The following is a 14,449-nucleotide window of genomic DNA, read 5'->3' as shown; positions in this document are numbered from 1 at the left end:
TGTTGTCTGTTTCTTTGTCTTTATATGGCACCTAACACATGCTGTGTGGTATCTGCATTTGGTATCGGGCATTTTAACGACTACGACTACAGGAGCTTAGTATTGGGCCGATACCAGTATCAGTATCGGCCTGATACCGGTATCGGTGCATCTATATTTACGGGTGGAAAAAGAGTGTTGGAACCTCCAGCAATTTTGTAGCCCATGGGCTAAAATTGGTTAATGTAATGGCACTGGGCAAACCATTGGGTCACACAGAGCTTTAAGGTCTTCTATGTGGTGTCAGCATGCAAGATCACAAACGTTATTATGCGAAAATTGTGCCTGTTATGAATTTACAACTGTTTGCGTTCTTATGAATAATTTTTGTACTTGTGTATCTCTTATTAACAGGAACCTGCCACCATGGGATTGCCATTACCAGCCAATGTGCTGAAGTGAGCTGGATTTTCCCTCCGGTTTAACCCCCACCCCTCCTCCAGGGGCCACTCCCCCCTCCATCCCACCGGAGGACCAGCAATCATGGCGGGAATCAAGCGCGGATATGACGGAAAAATCGCTGGACTATATGACCTGGACAAGACGCTCGGCCGTGGCCATTTCGCTGTGGTCAAACTAGCGCGTCACGTCTTCACTGGTGAAAAAGTGGCAGTCAAGGTGATTGACAAAACTAAGCTCGACACGGTCGCGACTGGTCACCTGTTCCAGGAGGTCCGTTGTATGAAACTGGTCCAGCATCCCAACATTGTTCGGCTCTACGAGGTCATCGACACGCAGACAAAACTCTACCTGATCCTGGAGCTCGGCGATGGTGGTGACATGTTTGATTACATCATGAAGCATGAGGAGGGACTGAAAGAAGAGCTGGCCAAGAAATATTTCGCCCAGATCGTGCACGCCATCTCTTACTGTCACCGGTTGCATGTGGTTCACCGTGACCTGAAGCCAGAGAATGTGGTGTTCTTTGAGAAACAGGGCCTGGTCAAGCTCACCGACTTTGGCTTCAGTAATAAGTTTCAGCCGGGAAAGAAGTTGACCACCAGCTGTGGCTCGCTGGCTTATTCTGCCCCTGAGATCCTGCTGGGAGATGAGTATGATGCACCTGCTGTGGGTAAGTGTGTTTGTAACTCTGGATAGTAACTCGGTTCAGTAATTCTTTCAAAATTAATAAATGCTTATGCACATTTTATTTCCTCATTATTTTAGTTTCTTGAAAAACAGTTTAAGGATTATAGTGATTTTGTCATGTTTTAAGGATGTTGTTTGCCATAATGTGCATAAAGGTTGTTTGAAGAAACCACCATCACAGTTATTATTGTTAAATAAAACCATTAAACATTTTTTTATTTTATTTTGCATAAAATAATCATTAACTGAACTTAAAACTATAATAAATATAACTTAAATTGATTAAAATGAAATTATATTTTGTTTTCTGCTGGAGCCAGTAAAATTGTTGATGACTAAGGCAAGCAGGATAAAATCAGAAATGCACCTCAGACAAAGTTCTGGCAAATTTTGGGTTACAGACTGACATCTAATGAAAAATAGGGGTGAGAATCCATGGGTATCTCACGATTCGATTTGATTACGATTCAGAGGCCCACGATTCGATTTGTTTACGATTAATGATGCATCGATGCATCACAGTGTTGTCTAGAGCCCGACCGATATGGATTTTTGGGGGCCGATGCCGATGCCGATATTAACTCGAAAAGAGCCGATTTATAAGCCGATATTTTGATTTTGAAAATAAACTGGATATTAGACCCATTTCCTATATACTGCACTTACACAACATTCAATAGCAAAATATCTGCCTGTTCTATGTATGTGGGCTGTATAAACCATTTTCCAGAAGAGATTATGTAAAAAAAAAAGCCTTAGATTATAGTCTCAATGACTAAACAATTGCACATCAAAAGTATATATTTTTTAATGGTCAAAAAAACACTTTTACTTTCTTCCAGTTGAAGCTGGTTTTAACAGTCTGTGTGTGTTCTGTAAATAAATTATAATACTAAAGTTAAAGTATTTGCAGAAGAAGTCCCACACTTTGCTGCTACAGCATTCACCTTTTTCAGGTATCTGTAGGGCAGAAAGAGACAGAGAAAGAATAAGCATGTGTATTAATAATATCACCATGTATCATTACTCGTGTCATCATTAGAATTAGAATTATAATAAACAGGGATCTCCTACATAGGCAAAAATGAGAAATATATTTTTTTTATTTGTCAACCAATAGGTATTACCTACTTCTATTTAACAATATTACAACATTTTCCTGTTATGTCTTTAAAGCTGCTTTGAAACAATCTGTAAAAAATAAAAATAAATAAAAAAAAGCGCTTGTTCAGCTCACATTTATTTACATGTCCCCTCTGGTTAATCATTTCTGACCCACCTACTCGAAGTTGAATGGTTAACGTTAGTGTCATGAACACACCGCTGTCAATTTTGAGAAGAACCACCTTCAATCAAGTTAATAGCAAGCATTTAAGGGGCCTGCTAAAAAGGAAGCTATATTAGCGTTAGAATAACATAAGGCTGTAAATATCGAATATTTTAGTAATCGGGTCTATGATAGGCTTTTGTACATTCTGCTGAACAACAGCCTTTAACTGGACTTTTATTTTGACGGGTTGGCGTACATTTACAGTTCTGTGTATGTGATGTGGCGCTGTTTTTACTTAAATCAAACGGTCAAATGCTCATGAAGTGACTGTCAGAGCAGTTCTGGGGATGTTGTTCATGTGTTCACATGATTATTTAGTGAGACAGCGGACGCTGAATTCACCGCGAGCTTAATGCGCGCTTACGTGTGTTTAATGAATGAAGAGGCGCTTCTGCGCCATTCATTAACAGAGACGCGCAGAACATGCAGGATTCATATTTAAAAAGACTATTCCGGCTTAATACTTACAGATATTCGTCCATATCGTGATTTGATGTAAGTGCAATGACCTATTTTTAATGAATTCATTCAATAACATAACAGCTGTTGTTTTTTCGAGGCACGCTGTACATAACTTCTAGTCATTGCCCCCCTGCCACAGTTACCCGGTCATTATGTGGGAAACACTGCAGATATATTTAGAATAAGTTAAACGATAACGTTATAGTTTGACATCTTATTAACGTTCGCACTCTTCCACTGATAAACATGGTATTAGCTTCGTGGCTAATCTAATATAGCAATGCATTAGTGGCTGTAAGTGATGTTACAGAATATTTATAAGTGATAATGATAGGACCGTTAGCTAGAACTACCACATCATTGTATATACAGTATATGAACTAAATCATTTCACATGAAGAACGACAGACTCACCGTCAAAACAGAAAAAAAATCTCCGTGGCTGGCTTGGCTTATCGCTTTCTTCGCTAGTGAATTTCTGGCGCTGTTGTCAACTCTGGAGCTGCAGAGCTCCCTCTGGTGGGTAAACTATGCAACACTCATAACATGAGTAAAGCATGAGACTCCGTTTCTCATGTTCCATCGGCCATTATAAACGCCGATGCCGATTTAAATGCAATAAGCTCATATCGGCCGATAATATCGGCCGGCCGATATATCGGTCGGGCTCTAGTGTTGTCATACAACATGTACGTCTATTAGGCGTGGGAATCTTCAGGCACTTCATGATCCAATCCGATTCTGGGAGTCACGGTCCAATTCCAAAACTATTCTTGATCTACATTTTTGACCCAATTAATGATCATTATCAACTCAATATCACTTTGTTTCACATTCTCAGTTTTCAAGATTACTGCACATTTTCATATAAATTTTATATCAAATTTATTTTGTGCAAAATGTACTTTATTATTATTATACAAGCACAGCAGGCTATTTTTTTTAAACGATTATTTAAAATAAGTGTTCTTTAAGTGTCCGAAAGCTTACAGACAATAGTTGAGGATTTTTTTTTCCGTCAGCATTATTGCCGTTTGATTATTACTGATGAGATCATAGAAAGTGGCCGATTTAACAGGCTGCATTCACGCACAGATCTATTTCGATATCAGATGTTTTGTCCTGCTCTGAAAATATAACTGACTGTGTGTACATCAATTTCATATAAAAGTATTCGAAAATTAAAGTTCATTTAACCGCAGCTGCGATTGAGCTTCAGGACAACAAACACAAAACGCACGTTAAAGTCTGTTAGTGCAAGAGCTTCATGCATCTAATAGTACTGCATTCCAAATGGCATGAATTAAAGCATGTCTAAAATAAAACATGGTGGGTGGAAGCACAGATTGTCAAGCGATTTGCACGTATCTCACAGTGCAAATTCTTTGCATTGAAGCCACCCACGTCTTTAGCGCGCATACATGCCATATGTGGGAAAAATAAACAAGCTCAGAATCGATTCTGAAATGTTTAGAATCGATTCAGAATCGTTGAAGAGAGAATCGCGATGCATCGGAGAATAAATTTTTTCTCCCACCCCTAATGAAAAATCAGTAAGAGCTCTGTACCGTATTTTTCGGACTATAAGTCACACTAGAGCTGCACGATTAATCGTTAAAAGATCGCGATCTCGATTCAGACACCCTCTCGATCTCATTTCTAAAAGACAACGATTCCCCAAGTCTGTTAAACCTTTGACAAAGTCTTACCGGATCATTCAAATCCGTGCGCGCACTGCCGCTGACACAGAGCGAGCTCTTACCATGTTTGGTTAAGAAACATCTTCACAAACAGTCTTTTCAACTACACAGTATTATATCTGTCTTACAGTCATTTATATTATCACAGAAATACTGGGATAAAGTTTATAGTTTAAATATAAACATTGATGTCTATATGGCAGCGATCAAAATATAACAAATCCCCTTTTGAAAGTACTGCGCTTTAAATAACGTTTGTGTCGATTGCATTGTTTCACCAATAGGTGGCGACAAGTGTCTTAATTTATTTGTCAATGAATTAATTTTTCATTCAAGAGAATCGTTCAAAAACGCTGATTCATCCAGAAATGAAACAAGTGTAGTAGGTTTATGAGTGAGTCATTGAATCAGTGATCTAAACAACTTTTTCATCATTCTAATATTAAAAAAACTGGGGTTTTAAATATATTATATATACACTACCAGTCAAAAGTTTTTGAACCATAAGATGTGTAATGTTTTTTTAAAGTCTCTTCTGCTCACCAAACTATATTTATCTGATCCAAAGTACAGCAAAAACAGTAAAGTTTTGAAATATTTTTACCATTTAAAATAACTGCTTTCACTTGAATGTATTTTAAAATGTAATTTATTTCTGTGGTGTGCAGCTGTATTTTCAGCATCATTACTCCAGTCTTCAGTGTCACATGATCTTTAGAAATCATTCTAATATGCTGTTTTGCCATTCAAAAAAAACATTATTATTATTATTATTATTATGTTGAAAACAGATGAGTAGATTTTTTTCAGGTTTCTTTGATAGAAAGTTCAGAAGAACAATAATTGTGTGTAATAGAAATATTTTGTTATAAATGTCTTTGTCACACTTGATCAATTTAAAGAATCCTTGCAAAATAAAAGAATTAATTTATATACTTGTGATAATGATAATGTTAATAGTAATAATAATAATAAAGAATCGTAGGAGAATCGTGATCTCTATATGAGATCAAAAAATCGTCATTCTCAATTTATCCAGAATCGTGCAGCCCTAAGTCACACCTGAGTATAAGTCGCATCAGTCCAAAAATACGTCATGATGAGGAAAGAAACATAAATAAGTCGCACTGGACTATAAGTCGCATTTATTTAGAACCAATAGAAAACATTACTGTCTACATGTTTTCAGTGTAGACTACAGGAGCACTGAGCAGCATAGAGCGCCCTCTCGTGGGCTGTACACGGTAATGTTTTCTCTTGGTTCATGTCTCTTAGTTCATTTCTCTTGGTTCATGTCAAATAAATGTTGATAAAGTCGCACCTGACAAGTCACAGGACCAGCCAAACTATTAAAAAAAGTGCGACTTAAGCACTATTTGGACGGGACTAGTTTTCTAAACTACGTTTGAGTTTGATTCTTACCACCTGACGTCTGTGATTTTCATTTACCAATTCGGACGGGACTAACATCTCCGTGTTTATCACAGAGGTGGGAGGGTCTGATTTGTGCATCTGGGCATCACAGAGATCACGCGCTCTGTATGCGTGCATTGCATTCATTCAGAATGATTGCCTTAGTATTATTACACAATAAATACTAAATGGCTAGTATAAACAAAACTATGTTAATGTGTGGTTCCTTTAGTTTAACTTGTTTTCCTTTTTTTTTATTTAATTTTTGTTTATTAAATGTAATTAAAACATTATGTAACTGAGTACATAAATGAACGTGAGTAATCTTACCCGATGCTGATATTACAATAGCCGGTATTAACAGTTTACGCGATCTTGCTCTTGATTTTATTTTTTTTATTATTATTTATTTGCCGCTAAGCAAATATATCAAACATCCGCGCGGTAAGAGCATCTACGGTAATTCACGTTGGCCAAAACACACAAGGAAATGCGTTGTGAAATAAAGTATCACCGGCAATCACAGACATTCGCATTCGGACGGGATTAGTTTTCTCAGAGGATCACTGAGTTTGCTGAAAAACAGTAGGTAATTTGCTCTGAAATTATCACAGAGGTTGTGTGAGAAAAACACAGACGTGGCAGATTCGGACAGGATTAAAATCACCAAGTACGTCTGTGAAACACAGATTTCTCTAACGACCCCCTGTAAAACTAGTCCCGTCCGAATAGGGCTTTATAGTCTGGAAAATACGAAAATTGAGAGATGAGATCTTACAGTGATCACTATAGCCCCTTTCACACTGCCATTCCGGCAAATACAGGGGTAAAGTGTTCCTGTAATTGTTCCCTGGTCGCTAGATTTGGCACTTTCACACTGCCAGTGATGACCCGGTATATGTGCGTGCTTTCACACACAACCCGTGAAGATCCCGTAACGACACGTGACATCAGCGCGTGACATGTAATGTATGAGTCGACAACGCTTGGCACGTTATACTTTAACTGAAGCAAGCAAACGATCTCTGCGTCAGCGCGGAAAGTGAGGAACTAACTGATCTCTGCTTTATTACAGTTTGCACATATGTTTTCGTCACGAATGTTGATCTTCCTTCAAAACAGCCTGTAAAAGAGTCGCGCGATAACGCGCGTCATCACTTCGATACGGAATTAGATCTGGCTTTTGTTCACACAGCGCTCGTTCCGGATCGATTACCGCAATGTTACTATGTCCCCGACCCGGGTTCGATTCGGTAATCAATTCCGGGACGTGGTTGCTTTCACACAGAAGGCGACCAGGCAATGTTACGGGAATATTGCGGGTCCGACGTGCAGTGTGAAAGGGGCTTATTACAGGTTACATTGTCAAAAAAACAAAACAAAAATTATTTATCACACTGTAAAAAAAACAGCAACAAAAACAATGTGCATTTGGTAATGTTTTTATAAAAAAAAATATGAAGTGCCACATACTGCCAGAGAGTATATTTGCTTTTCAATCATGCCATCTGCTGTGTGGAAAAAATAAATCAATAAACCGGGCCGAGTTTTTGTACCAAACATTTGTGTTGGTGTGAACGTGCTTGTACAATTGCAAGGAATTTGCCAAATCCAATTTCCAAGAAATGAAAAATGAATTTAGCGTGAAAATAGCATGTTAGCTGTTTCTACATACATGCATTTGCCGTACGGTAAACTGTCCCAGTATGAGCAGTCTGATCAGTGGTTTAACCACAGCATGATCTGTTGATTTATTGAATTATCTGTCACTGTAACGCATCTCTATACTGCTGCCAAAATCACGACTTAACCTCTTTATCAGAAAACATGTCAGAACAACCCCCTTAACCCTAGATAGGCCAAGTGTGGTTCTTGTCAGTTATGAAGAGGAACTGTCATTTGAGCTTCAAGTTCTGCATCATTAGACTATGGCTTCCTGAAGTGCGTTGGTGGATTCCTTTCATCAATGCTGTGTTAGCTCCTCAAGATAATTAACACAAGCGTACAAGTTTATGCAGGCTGGGACCTAGCCTTCCCAAGGTTTAGAGGTGGTAGAGGCGTTAGACATGTCAGGGTATGCAAAGCTCCAATCCATCAACTGGCCATTGCCGGCAAATGAAGATTTATTTCTAAGTAGCTAATGCATCTCCTGCTTTGCCTCACTAAGACCAAGATGATAAAAAATATTAAAAAATTTGTTTTAGCTCTTGATATGAAACATGCAAATCAGATAATGCCTCCTCATTTAATGAGTTGCTTGAGCCATGATCACTGATGAGGAAGATTAAAACTGTACATAACCTCCATATTAAAAAAAATAAAAATAAATTTGAATAAAAACATACCAATGATTTGATCAGTACTATATCACAGGTGTACATGCTAAATTTTCCTAGTTTTAAATGTAGAATATATTTAATATTCACTTACTTTAATATAAAAAAACTAACTTTATCAACTAGTCACTAATAAAAATTAGGGATGCACCGAAATGAAAATTCTTGGCCGAAACCGAAAACCGAAAAAGAGAAAAACAAGGCCGAAAACCGAAACCGAAACACCGGAAGAAAATATGCCAATTATTAGTACCGTTGCATTTATTGCTATGACCGTGTACTAACTTTACTAAAATTAAGACATTGCAATTGCATAAATTAATATTAAAGTTTCAAAAATAATTACAATTACATTACTTATTTAAAAAAAAAAAAACATAAAAATACATAATTACAAATGATGCAAATATTTATTAAGCACATTGCAACAATGCACAGTAGAAAATAAAATTCAAACTAAAAATGTACACTCGTGTATATTTAATAATAATGTACAGGCCTACTGGCCTGCAGAAAGGTTTTAAAATGAACAGTTCTCTCATAAAAACAAAGTGCATTTAGGTGAAGTGCATTTGAAATTTTTCTATGTAGGACTAGAAAGTGCATTACTTCTCCAGTAGCCAAGACTGTTGTCACTTCTGGGGATGGGGACTTCAGACAGATAACCATCTAGCTGTTGAGCAGTTGAGCTTGTCATCTGCCTGACATTTGAGAAATATTTGAGAGAGTGTATTTAAATAGGGCCAGGGCATAAATAAACATTTTTATCAAATTAAAGCAGAAATCTAGCAGAAAATCTAGCATAAATATGGCTACAATCTGATATTATGTATGTATATATGTTTGTGTGTGTGTGTGTGTGTATAGTAGCCTAAGAACAAAATAGCCAACGTATTATTATTATTTGAGGCACTTTCTTGCAGAATTCCACTGAACATATCAGACAACGAGGGTGCATGCCACTCATCTGGTGCAGAGACCAGTCTTTTTTCTGCGCTCTGATCTGTCTCCTGCGCTTGGCGCTTCTCCGTCTCCACGCGGGTTCTCCGCATCCAGCGCGGCCTGGATCATTTCTCGTGCGCGCTGCCTTATTTCCGCATCCAAGTAATGGTCTTTAAAATGTGGATCAAGCACATTGGCGATGAAGTGCAGAGGATCCGAAAATATCTCAGTGAGACGTGTGCTCACAGACTTTATAAGACTGTACTTTTCTTTGTTTTTACTTCGTGGTCCGTCTTAATCTCTTTGTTAGGAGACGTTTTAGTGCTGCGAATAAAGGAATAAGAAGAGAATGTTCTCACTGGTGTTAAGTGAATGTCGCGTGGAGCTCGTGGTCTGCGCTATGCTGGTGCACGTGCAGGTTGCGGTTTCTGTTTGCGTCATCACAACATTTCGGCCGTGCTGTTTCGGTGATAAAAGTCTTTTCGGTTTTCGGCCGATAATTTTCGGTGGCCGAAATTTCGGTGCATCCCTAATAAAAATTGCTAGATTAATGAAAAACATTTTTCAAAATGAATACCTATTTTTCATAATTTATACTGTTGGGGTGCCAAACCTCATTTGTATCATTTAAAATAGTTTTTGGTGTTTTGTCTTTGTTTATTTTGGAGAAATGTAGAATTTTAGGCAATTTTAAGACATTTATTGGTTATCTGACATTGATAGCTAGCCTAACATTGCACTGCATTGTGGTTGTGTGTAGCACATACTGCTCTGCACATACTTCTATTTGTTGTTTTGTATGTAACTAGATTACAAGACTAAAAATATGTTATATGATGCAGACAGATGTAATTCCCTTCATTAATTAATGTTGAACTTAGCTAATTGATGTAGTAGCTTTAACAAAATACTTAATGGCTTGCATTGACCCTCAGTATTGAATTGCTCATTTTGCAAACACTTTTAAAAAGAGAGATATGGAACATACCCAGGCTTAATGGATGCAGAGCTCCCTGCAGTAATGGAAACACATGCCAAGATGTCCTAACCTTGGCTTCTCCATCTTCATAAAAGTGATGAGCAGTGGGATTCATTTTCAATATAATTAAATAGTTTCCAGGGGTTATTTGGAGAATCTAGAAAGGGGCCCAACTAAATATATTTTGTTAGATCCTAATGTTGGGCAGAAATGTATTATCATACATTTTTGTACAATAAGCCTAAAAATAAATTACATCGGCTGTATTCATAATTAGGGCTGTCACTTTTAGTTTGAAAATCGATTGCACAATCGATCGGACCAACCAAAAAAGTTTCGAAAATGAAAATAGGGAATCGATTTTAACCAAATAATGTACACTATTAATTTTAAAATAATTAAACAATTAAAAAATATTGATGTAACAAAACTCACAACCAAGCAGAAAAAGAAAATAAAGAATTCCGAAAGTGCAGTATGCGTTGTGAAAGCTAGACAGTCCTCTTATGCTGCGTTCACACCAAACACCAATAGAGCGTCTGGCGTAAATAATTTCAATGATAAGTCAATGTAAGGGCGCGTTTACGCGCGTCTGGAGGTCTCGCGGCGCGGTAGACGCGAATTAGCCTCATTCGCGCATCTAGTTACAAGAGGTTCTGAGTTATGAAAAGGACCATTGCAAGCTGACAGCGACCGGCTTTTGTGGTGGAAAATTGGCAGTAATATCCCCCACCTTGCGCAGCTGTACCCGAGTGTCCCTGGGACATCAGTGCGGTTGGAGCGCGTCTTCTCAACAGCTGGACATATAGTGAGTAAAAAACGCTCTGCTCTGGCCCCCGAAAATGTTGATCGACTTGTTTTCCTGTCCAATACATTTGTAATGTCCCTAACCTTTTTGCGCATTTCATGCCTGTCTAGTGCCGCCTAGCCTAAGTGTCGGTTACCTTCAATAAAAAAAATCACACATGGCCTGTTCTCAAGTCCATTTAAAGTTTCATTTTTTAAACAGTTGTTTGAAATGGATTAGATCATTATTTAAAATCTTGAAGATTTTTGAAATGCCTAAATCATAAATGCAGTCGGGTTGATGTTTTTCTTTTGTTATGGCAGCCATCCCCTCTGCATATATATTTTTTTAGAGAATGTTGCACTCCTGTTGCTTTTTGTTATTCTGCCAGAAACTTCATGTCAATAAATAAGAATAACTTCTGACTTGTGCGTTTCCAGCGCTCGCTTTACGTTGTCCGTTATTTGACGTTGAAAAAGGAAACAGTCTTTTTTTAGACATGGAAAATCGATTTTACAATCGATTCAATGGACACGTATGTCTTAAAAATCGAAAATGATTTTTTCACAAAAGTGACAGCCCTATTCATAATCTATCATTTGTCCTTGAAACAGACTGCTACTAGTTGGATGGTCGACTTTCCTGAACAATATTTAATTTATTTCTACTACAGTTTTACCTTTTCATTGAAATTCTTAAGCCATCTACGGTACTATGGATGAATGACTTGAAAAATGAATGAACTTTTGCACTAAAGAGAAAAACTAGGCTTGTGAAGTTTTCCATCATTTGAAACGATGGCAACTCTAAAAAGGAATTTGACTTTTCCACTCCAGTTAGTTATATCTGATTAAAAAGAATCATGCATGTTTGATCTTGTTTGTTTCCTTCAGATGTTGCTTCTGAACTCAAGCATAAGTCAAACACAAGTTAACCTATTAACACCTGAACTAGTCTTTTGTCAGAGAAAGCATGCACAACAGGATTTGAAAACATTTCCTGTTTATATATATATATATATATATATATATATATATATATATATATATATATAAAAACAGGAAATGTTTTCAAATCCTATATATATATATAAATGTGTGTAGTGTTATTCTAAACTTAAATATTATTTATAAATGCAAAAAATTAGACCTCATATGAATTGTGTGTAAAATTGTTTGCACATTTCCAGGCCTTCACTGGATTGACGCTAAGAATAGACTTCAGTGTTTATCTAGTACTGTCTGTTTAGTTAGTTTTTAAAGCAAAAGCCTCGGACACAGACTGTGATTATTAGACTAGCATGCATTTATTTTTATATGAGTTAATGTAATCTCATGGCTTTTATGCAGGGTGAAATACCTGCCTCTGACAAACAAATTAAAAATTCTGTCTGTAGTATTGGCCCTATTTCAAATCAAATGAGATCACAGAAGTATGTGTAACCAGCAGCACATGGCAAATTGCATCCTTAGATGTTGTTAATTAAATAGTGTCCTTATAAAGTGAGGGCAAACTAGTGGCTTCTTTGCATCAACATTATGTCCTTGTAATATGAAATATTTATTATTTATAGCAAAGCTCAAATTTTCCATGTTTTCATTTAGCTCCGTAGTGTTGACTTTGGTTTGATTTGTTGTATGATAATCTAAACAAGGGAAACACAAACTGAATTCCAGAACAATGAACACTGATGTCTGTAGATTCAGTCTTGACCATGGTTGGTTGGTTTATTGGCTCCATGACAGTAGAGTTCGCAAGTCTCTTGGTTTGTTTGAAACATTGCATTCCTGCATTATTATGCTTTCAAAAGTAAAATGTATCAATAAGACTATACTGAGGAATATATATATAATTTTTTTTTATTAATATTTTTTTTATTAATTTTTATTTTATTATTATTATTTTTTTTTATTTTTATTTTTTTACTGCAAATTCCTGCAAAGCATTTTTAAAAATGGTACCTCGGCATTTGTTCTTCAAGTTCAGCCAAATGAGGAAAATGTCACTTTTTGCACAGACAAGTCACATCTGAACACTTTGTAGTGTCCTCATGTGTGATGTTTCTTTTATAGCTGCATCTATCCAAAAACAAGGCTGTCCTGCTCCCCTTCACAGGTGCCGAGTGAAATGAGAGTTTTAAAATGACAGGACACGCATTTAAAAACACTTTATTCAAAAGGAAGAGCCGCTCGTTCCGTGCATCATATGTCATTACATTATTTCTGCGTCATTGAACATGCAGTCCTTTCAGTTTCATGGTTCAATCCGATCGAGTGTTTACATGCATGCTCAATCATATTAAAAGAGGAATAAACCACCCCATTCAAAAGGATTGGAATTTCATTCGGATCAAGCTCAATCGGATCGATTAAAGTGTTTATATGAAAATTTTTCAATCCAATTGAGCCGTCAATCCGATTAAAAATTGATTATTTGGGTGCATGTAGCCACTGAAAACTGAAGTGCAGCTTTTGTGTGAGAATGTTCTCACCTTTCTTCCACACTTCCAGCAGATTCCCTCAGCTCAAGTCGACAGCTCAGGTTCACCTCCTAGAGTGTCTCATGCCTGCTATAAATTACTTTAACTAAAGTTAACTTTCATCAGAGCATCATGAAATGGCATGTATGCTAGTTACTGCAGAATTTTAATGGTTTCACTTTTAAATTTAGTAAAATGAAACCAAAATTAAACATTTTTAATTTCCACATTATGCCACAATATCTTTAGTAAGAAAAATGTAAATCAAATTTACAAGTGCATGATTTACACAAGTAGTTTGGATGGCTTTTAATGTATTTGCAATGTAACCATTATCACAAAGTTTAATACATTAATATGGCATTTTTACTATATGTTTTTGACCTACTTGGTTAGGTCAAAAATGCCAGTACTTTTGTCAATGCTATTTTTAAACTAACAATACCATTCTTTGAACTACTGTCTGAATGACAGGCTGCTGCTTTCAAACAATTGGCATGTGCTTTACAAAGAATTATGGTAGGGATGCAACGCTACCATTTTTTCAGAACCGTTCTGATCCGATACCGAAAATTCGGAGTATCTGCCGATTAGGGATGCACCAGTTGACCGGCCATAAATCGTAATTGGCCGGTTTTTGCTCAAGATACGCAATCGGCCGATTTTTCCGGAAGTGCTCTCACGAGCACAGACTACATTCTAATCGTTCCCTATGTCATTTGTGTGGAAGTATATCGAAATCTGTGAGCATGACACGGGCAGCTGTTAAGCACTGCAGAGCTACACGTTTGAGGCACAGATAGCAGGAAGTGAACAGTCGTTGTTGTACTGACATACAAAATAAGAGCCTTCCCTGCATGCACTGAAGCTGCAAGAGCGTACTGTACCTGTTC

At 37.0% G+C, this 14,449-nt stretch overlaps 1 protein-coding gene across 1 annotated transcript in view; it reads left to right on the top strand.

The window, feature by feature from the left end:
- Window positions 1–379: 379 nt before the first annotated feature.
- The window catches only part of LOC128030864 (SNF-related serine/threonine-protein kinase-like), a 53,208-nt gene continuing 39,138 nt past the window's right edge, over window positions 380–14,449 (top strand). The window contains exon 1 of the mRNA XM_052618926.1: window positions 380–1,111. Coding sequence (XP_052474886.1) covers window positions 523–1,111 — 589 coding nt within the window. The 5' untranslated portion in view covers window positions 380–522. The remainder of the gene's footprint in view (window positions 1,112–14,449) is intronic.

This window comes from Carassius gibelio, chromosome A16, assembly GCF_023724105.1.
Source record: "Carassius gibelio isolate Cgi1373 ecotype wild population from Czech Republic chromosome A16, carGib1.2-hapl.c, whole genome shotgun sequence".
Lineage (NCBI taxonomy): Eukaryota > Metazoa > Chordata > Actinopteri > Cypriniformes > Cyprinidae > Carassius > Carassius gibelio.
The sequence above is the reverse complement of the archived record's forward strand: the minus strand, read 5'-3'. Positions and strand labels throughout refer to the sequence as shown.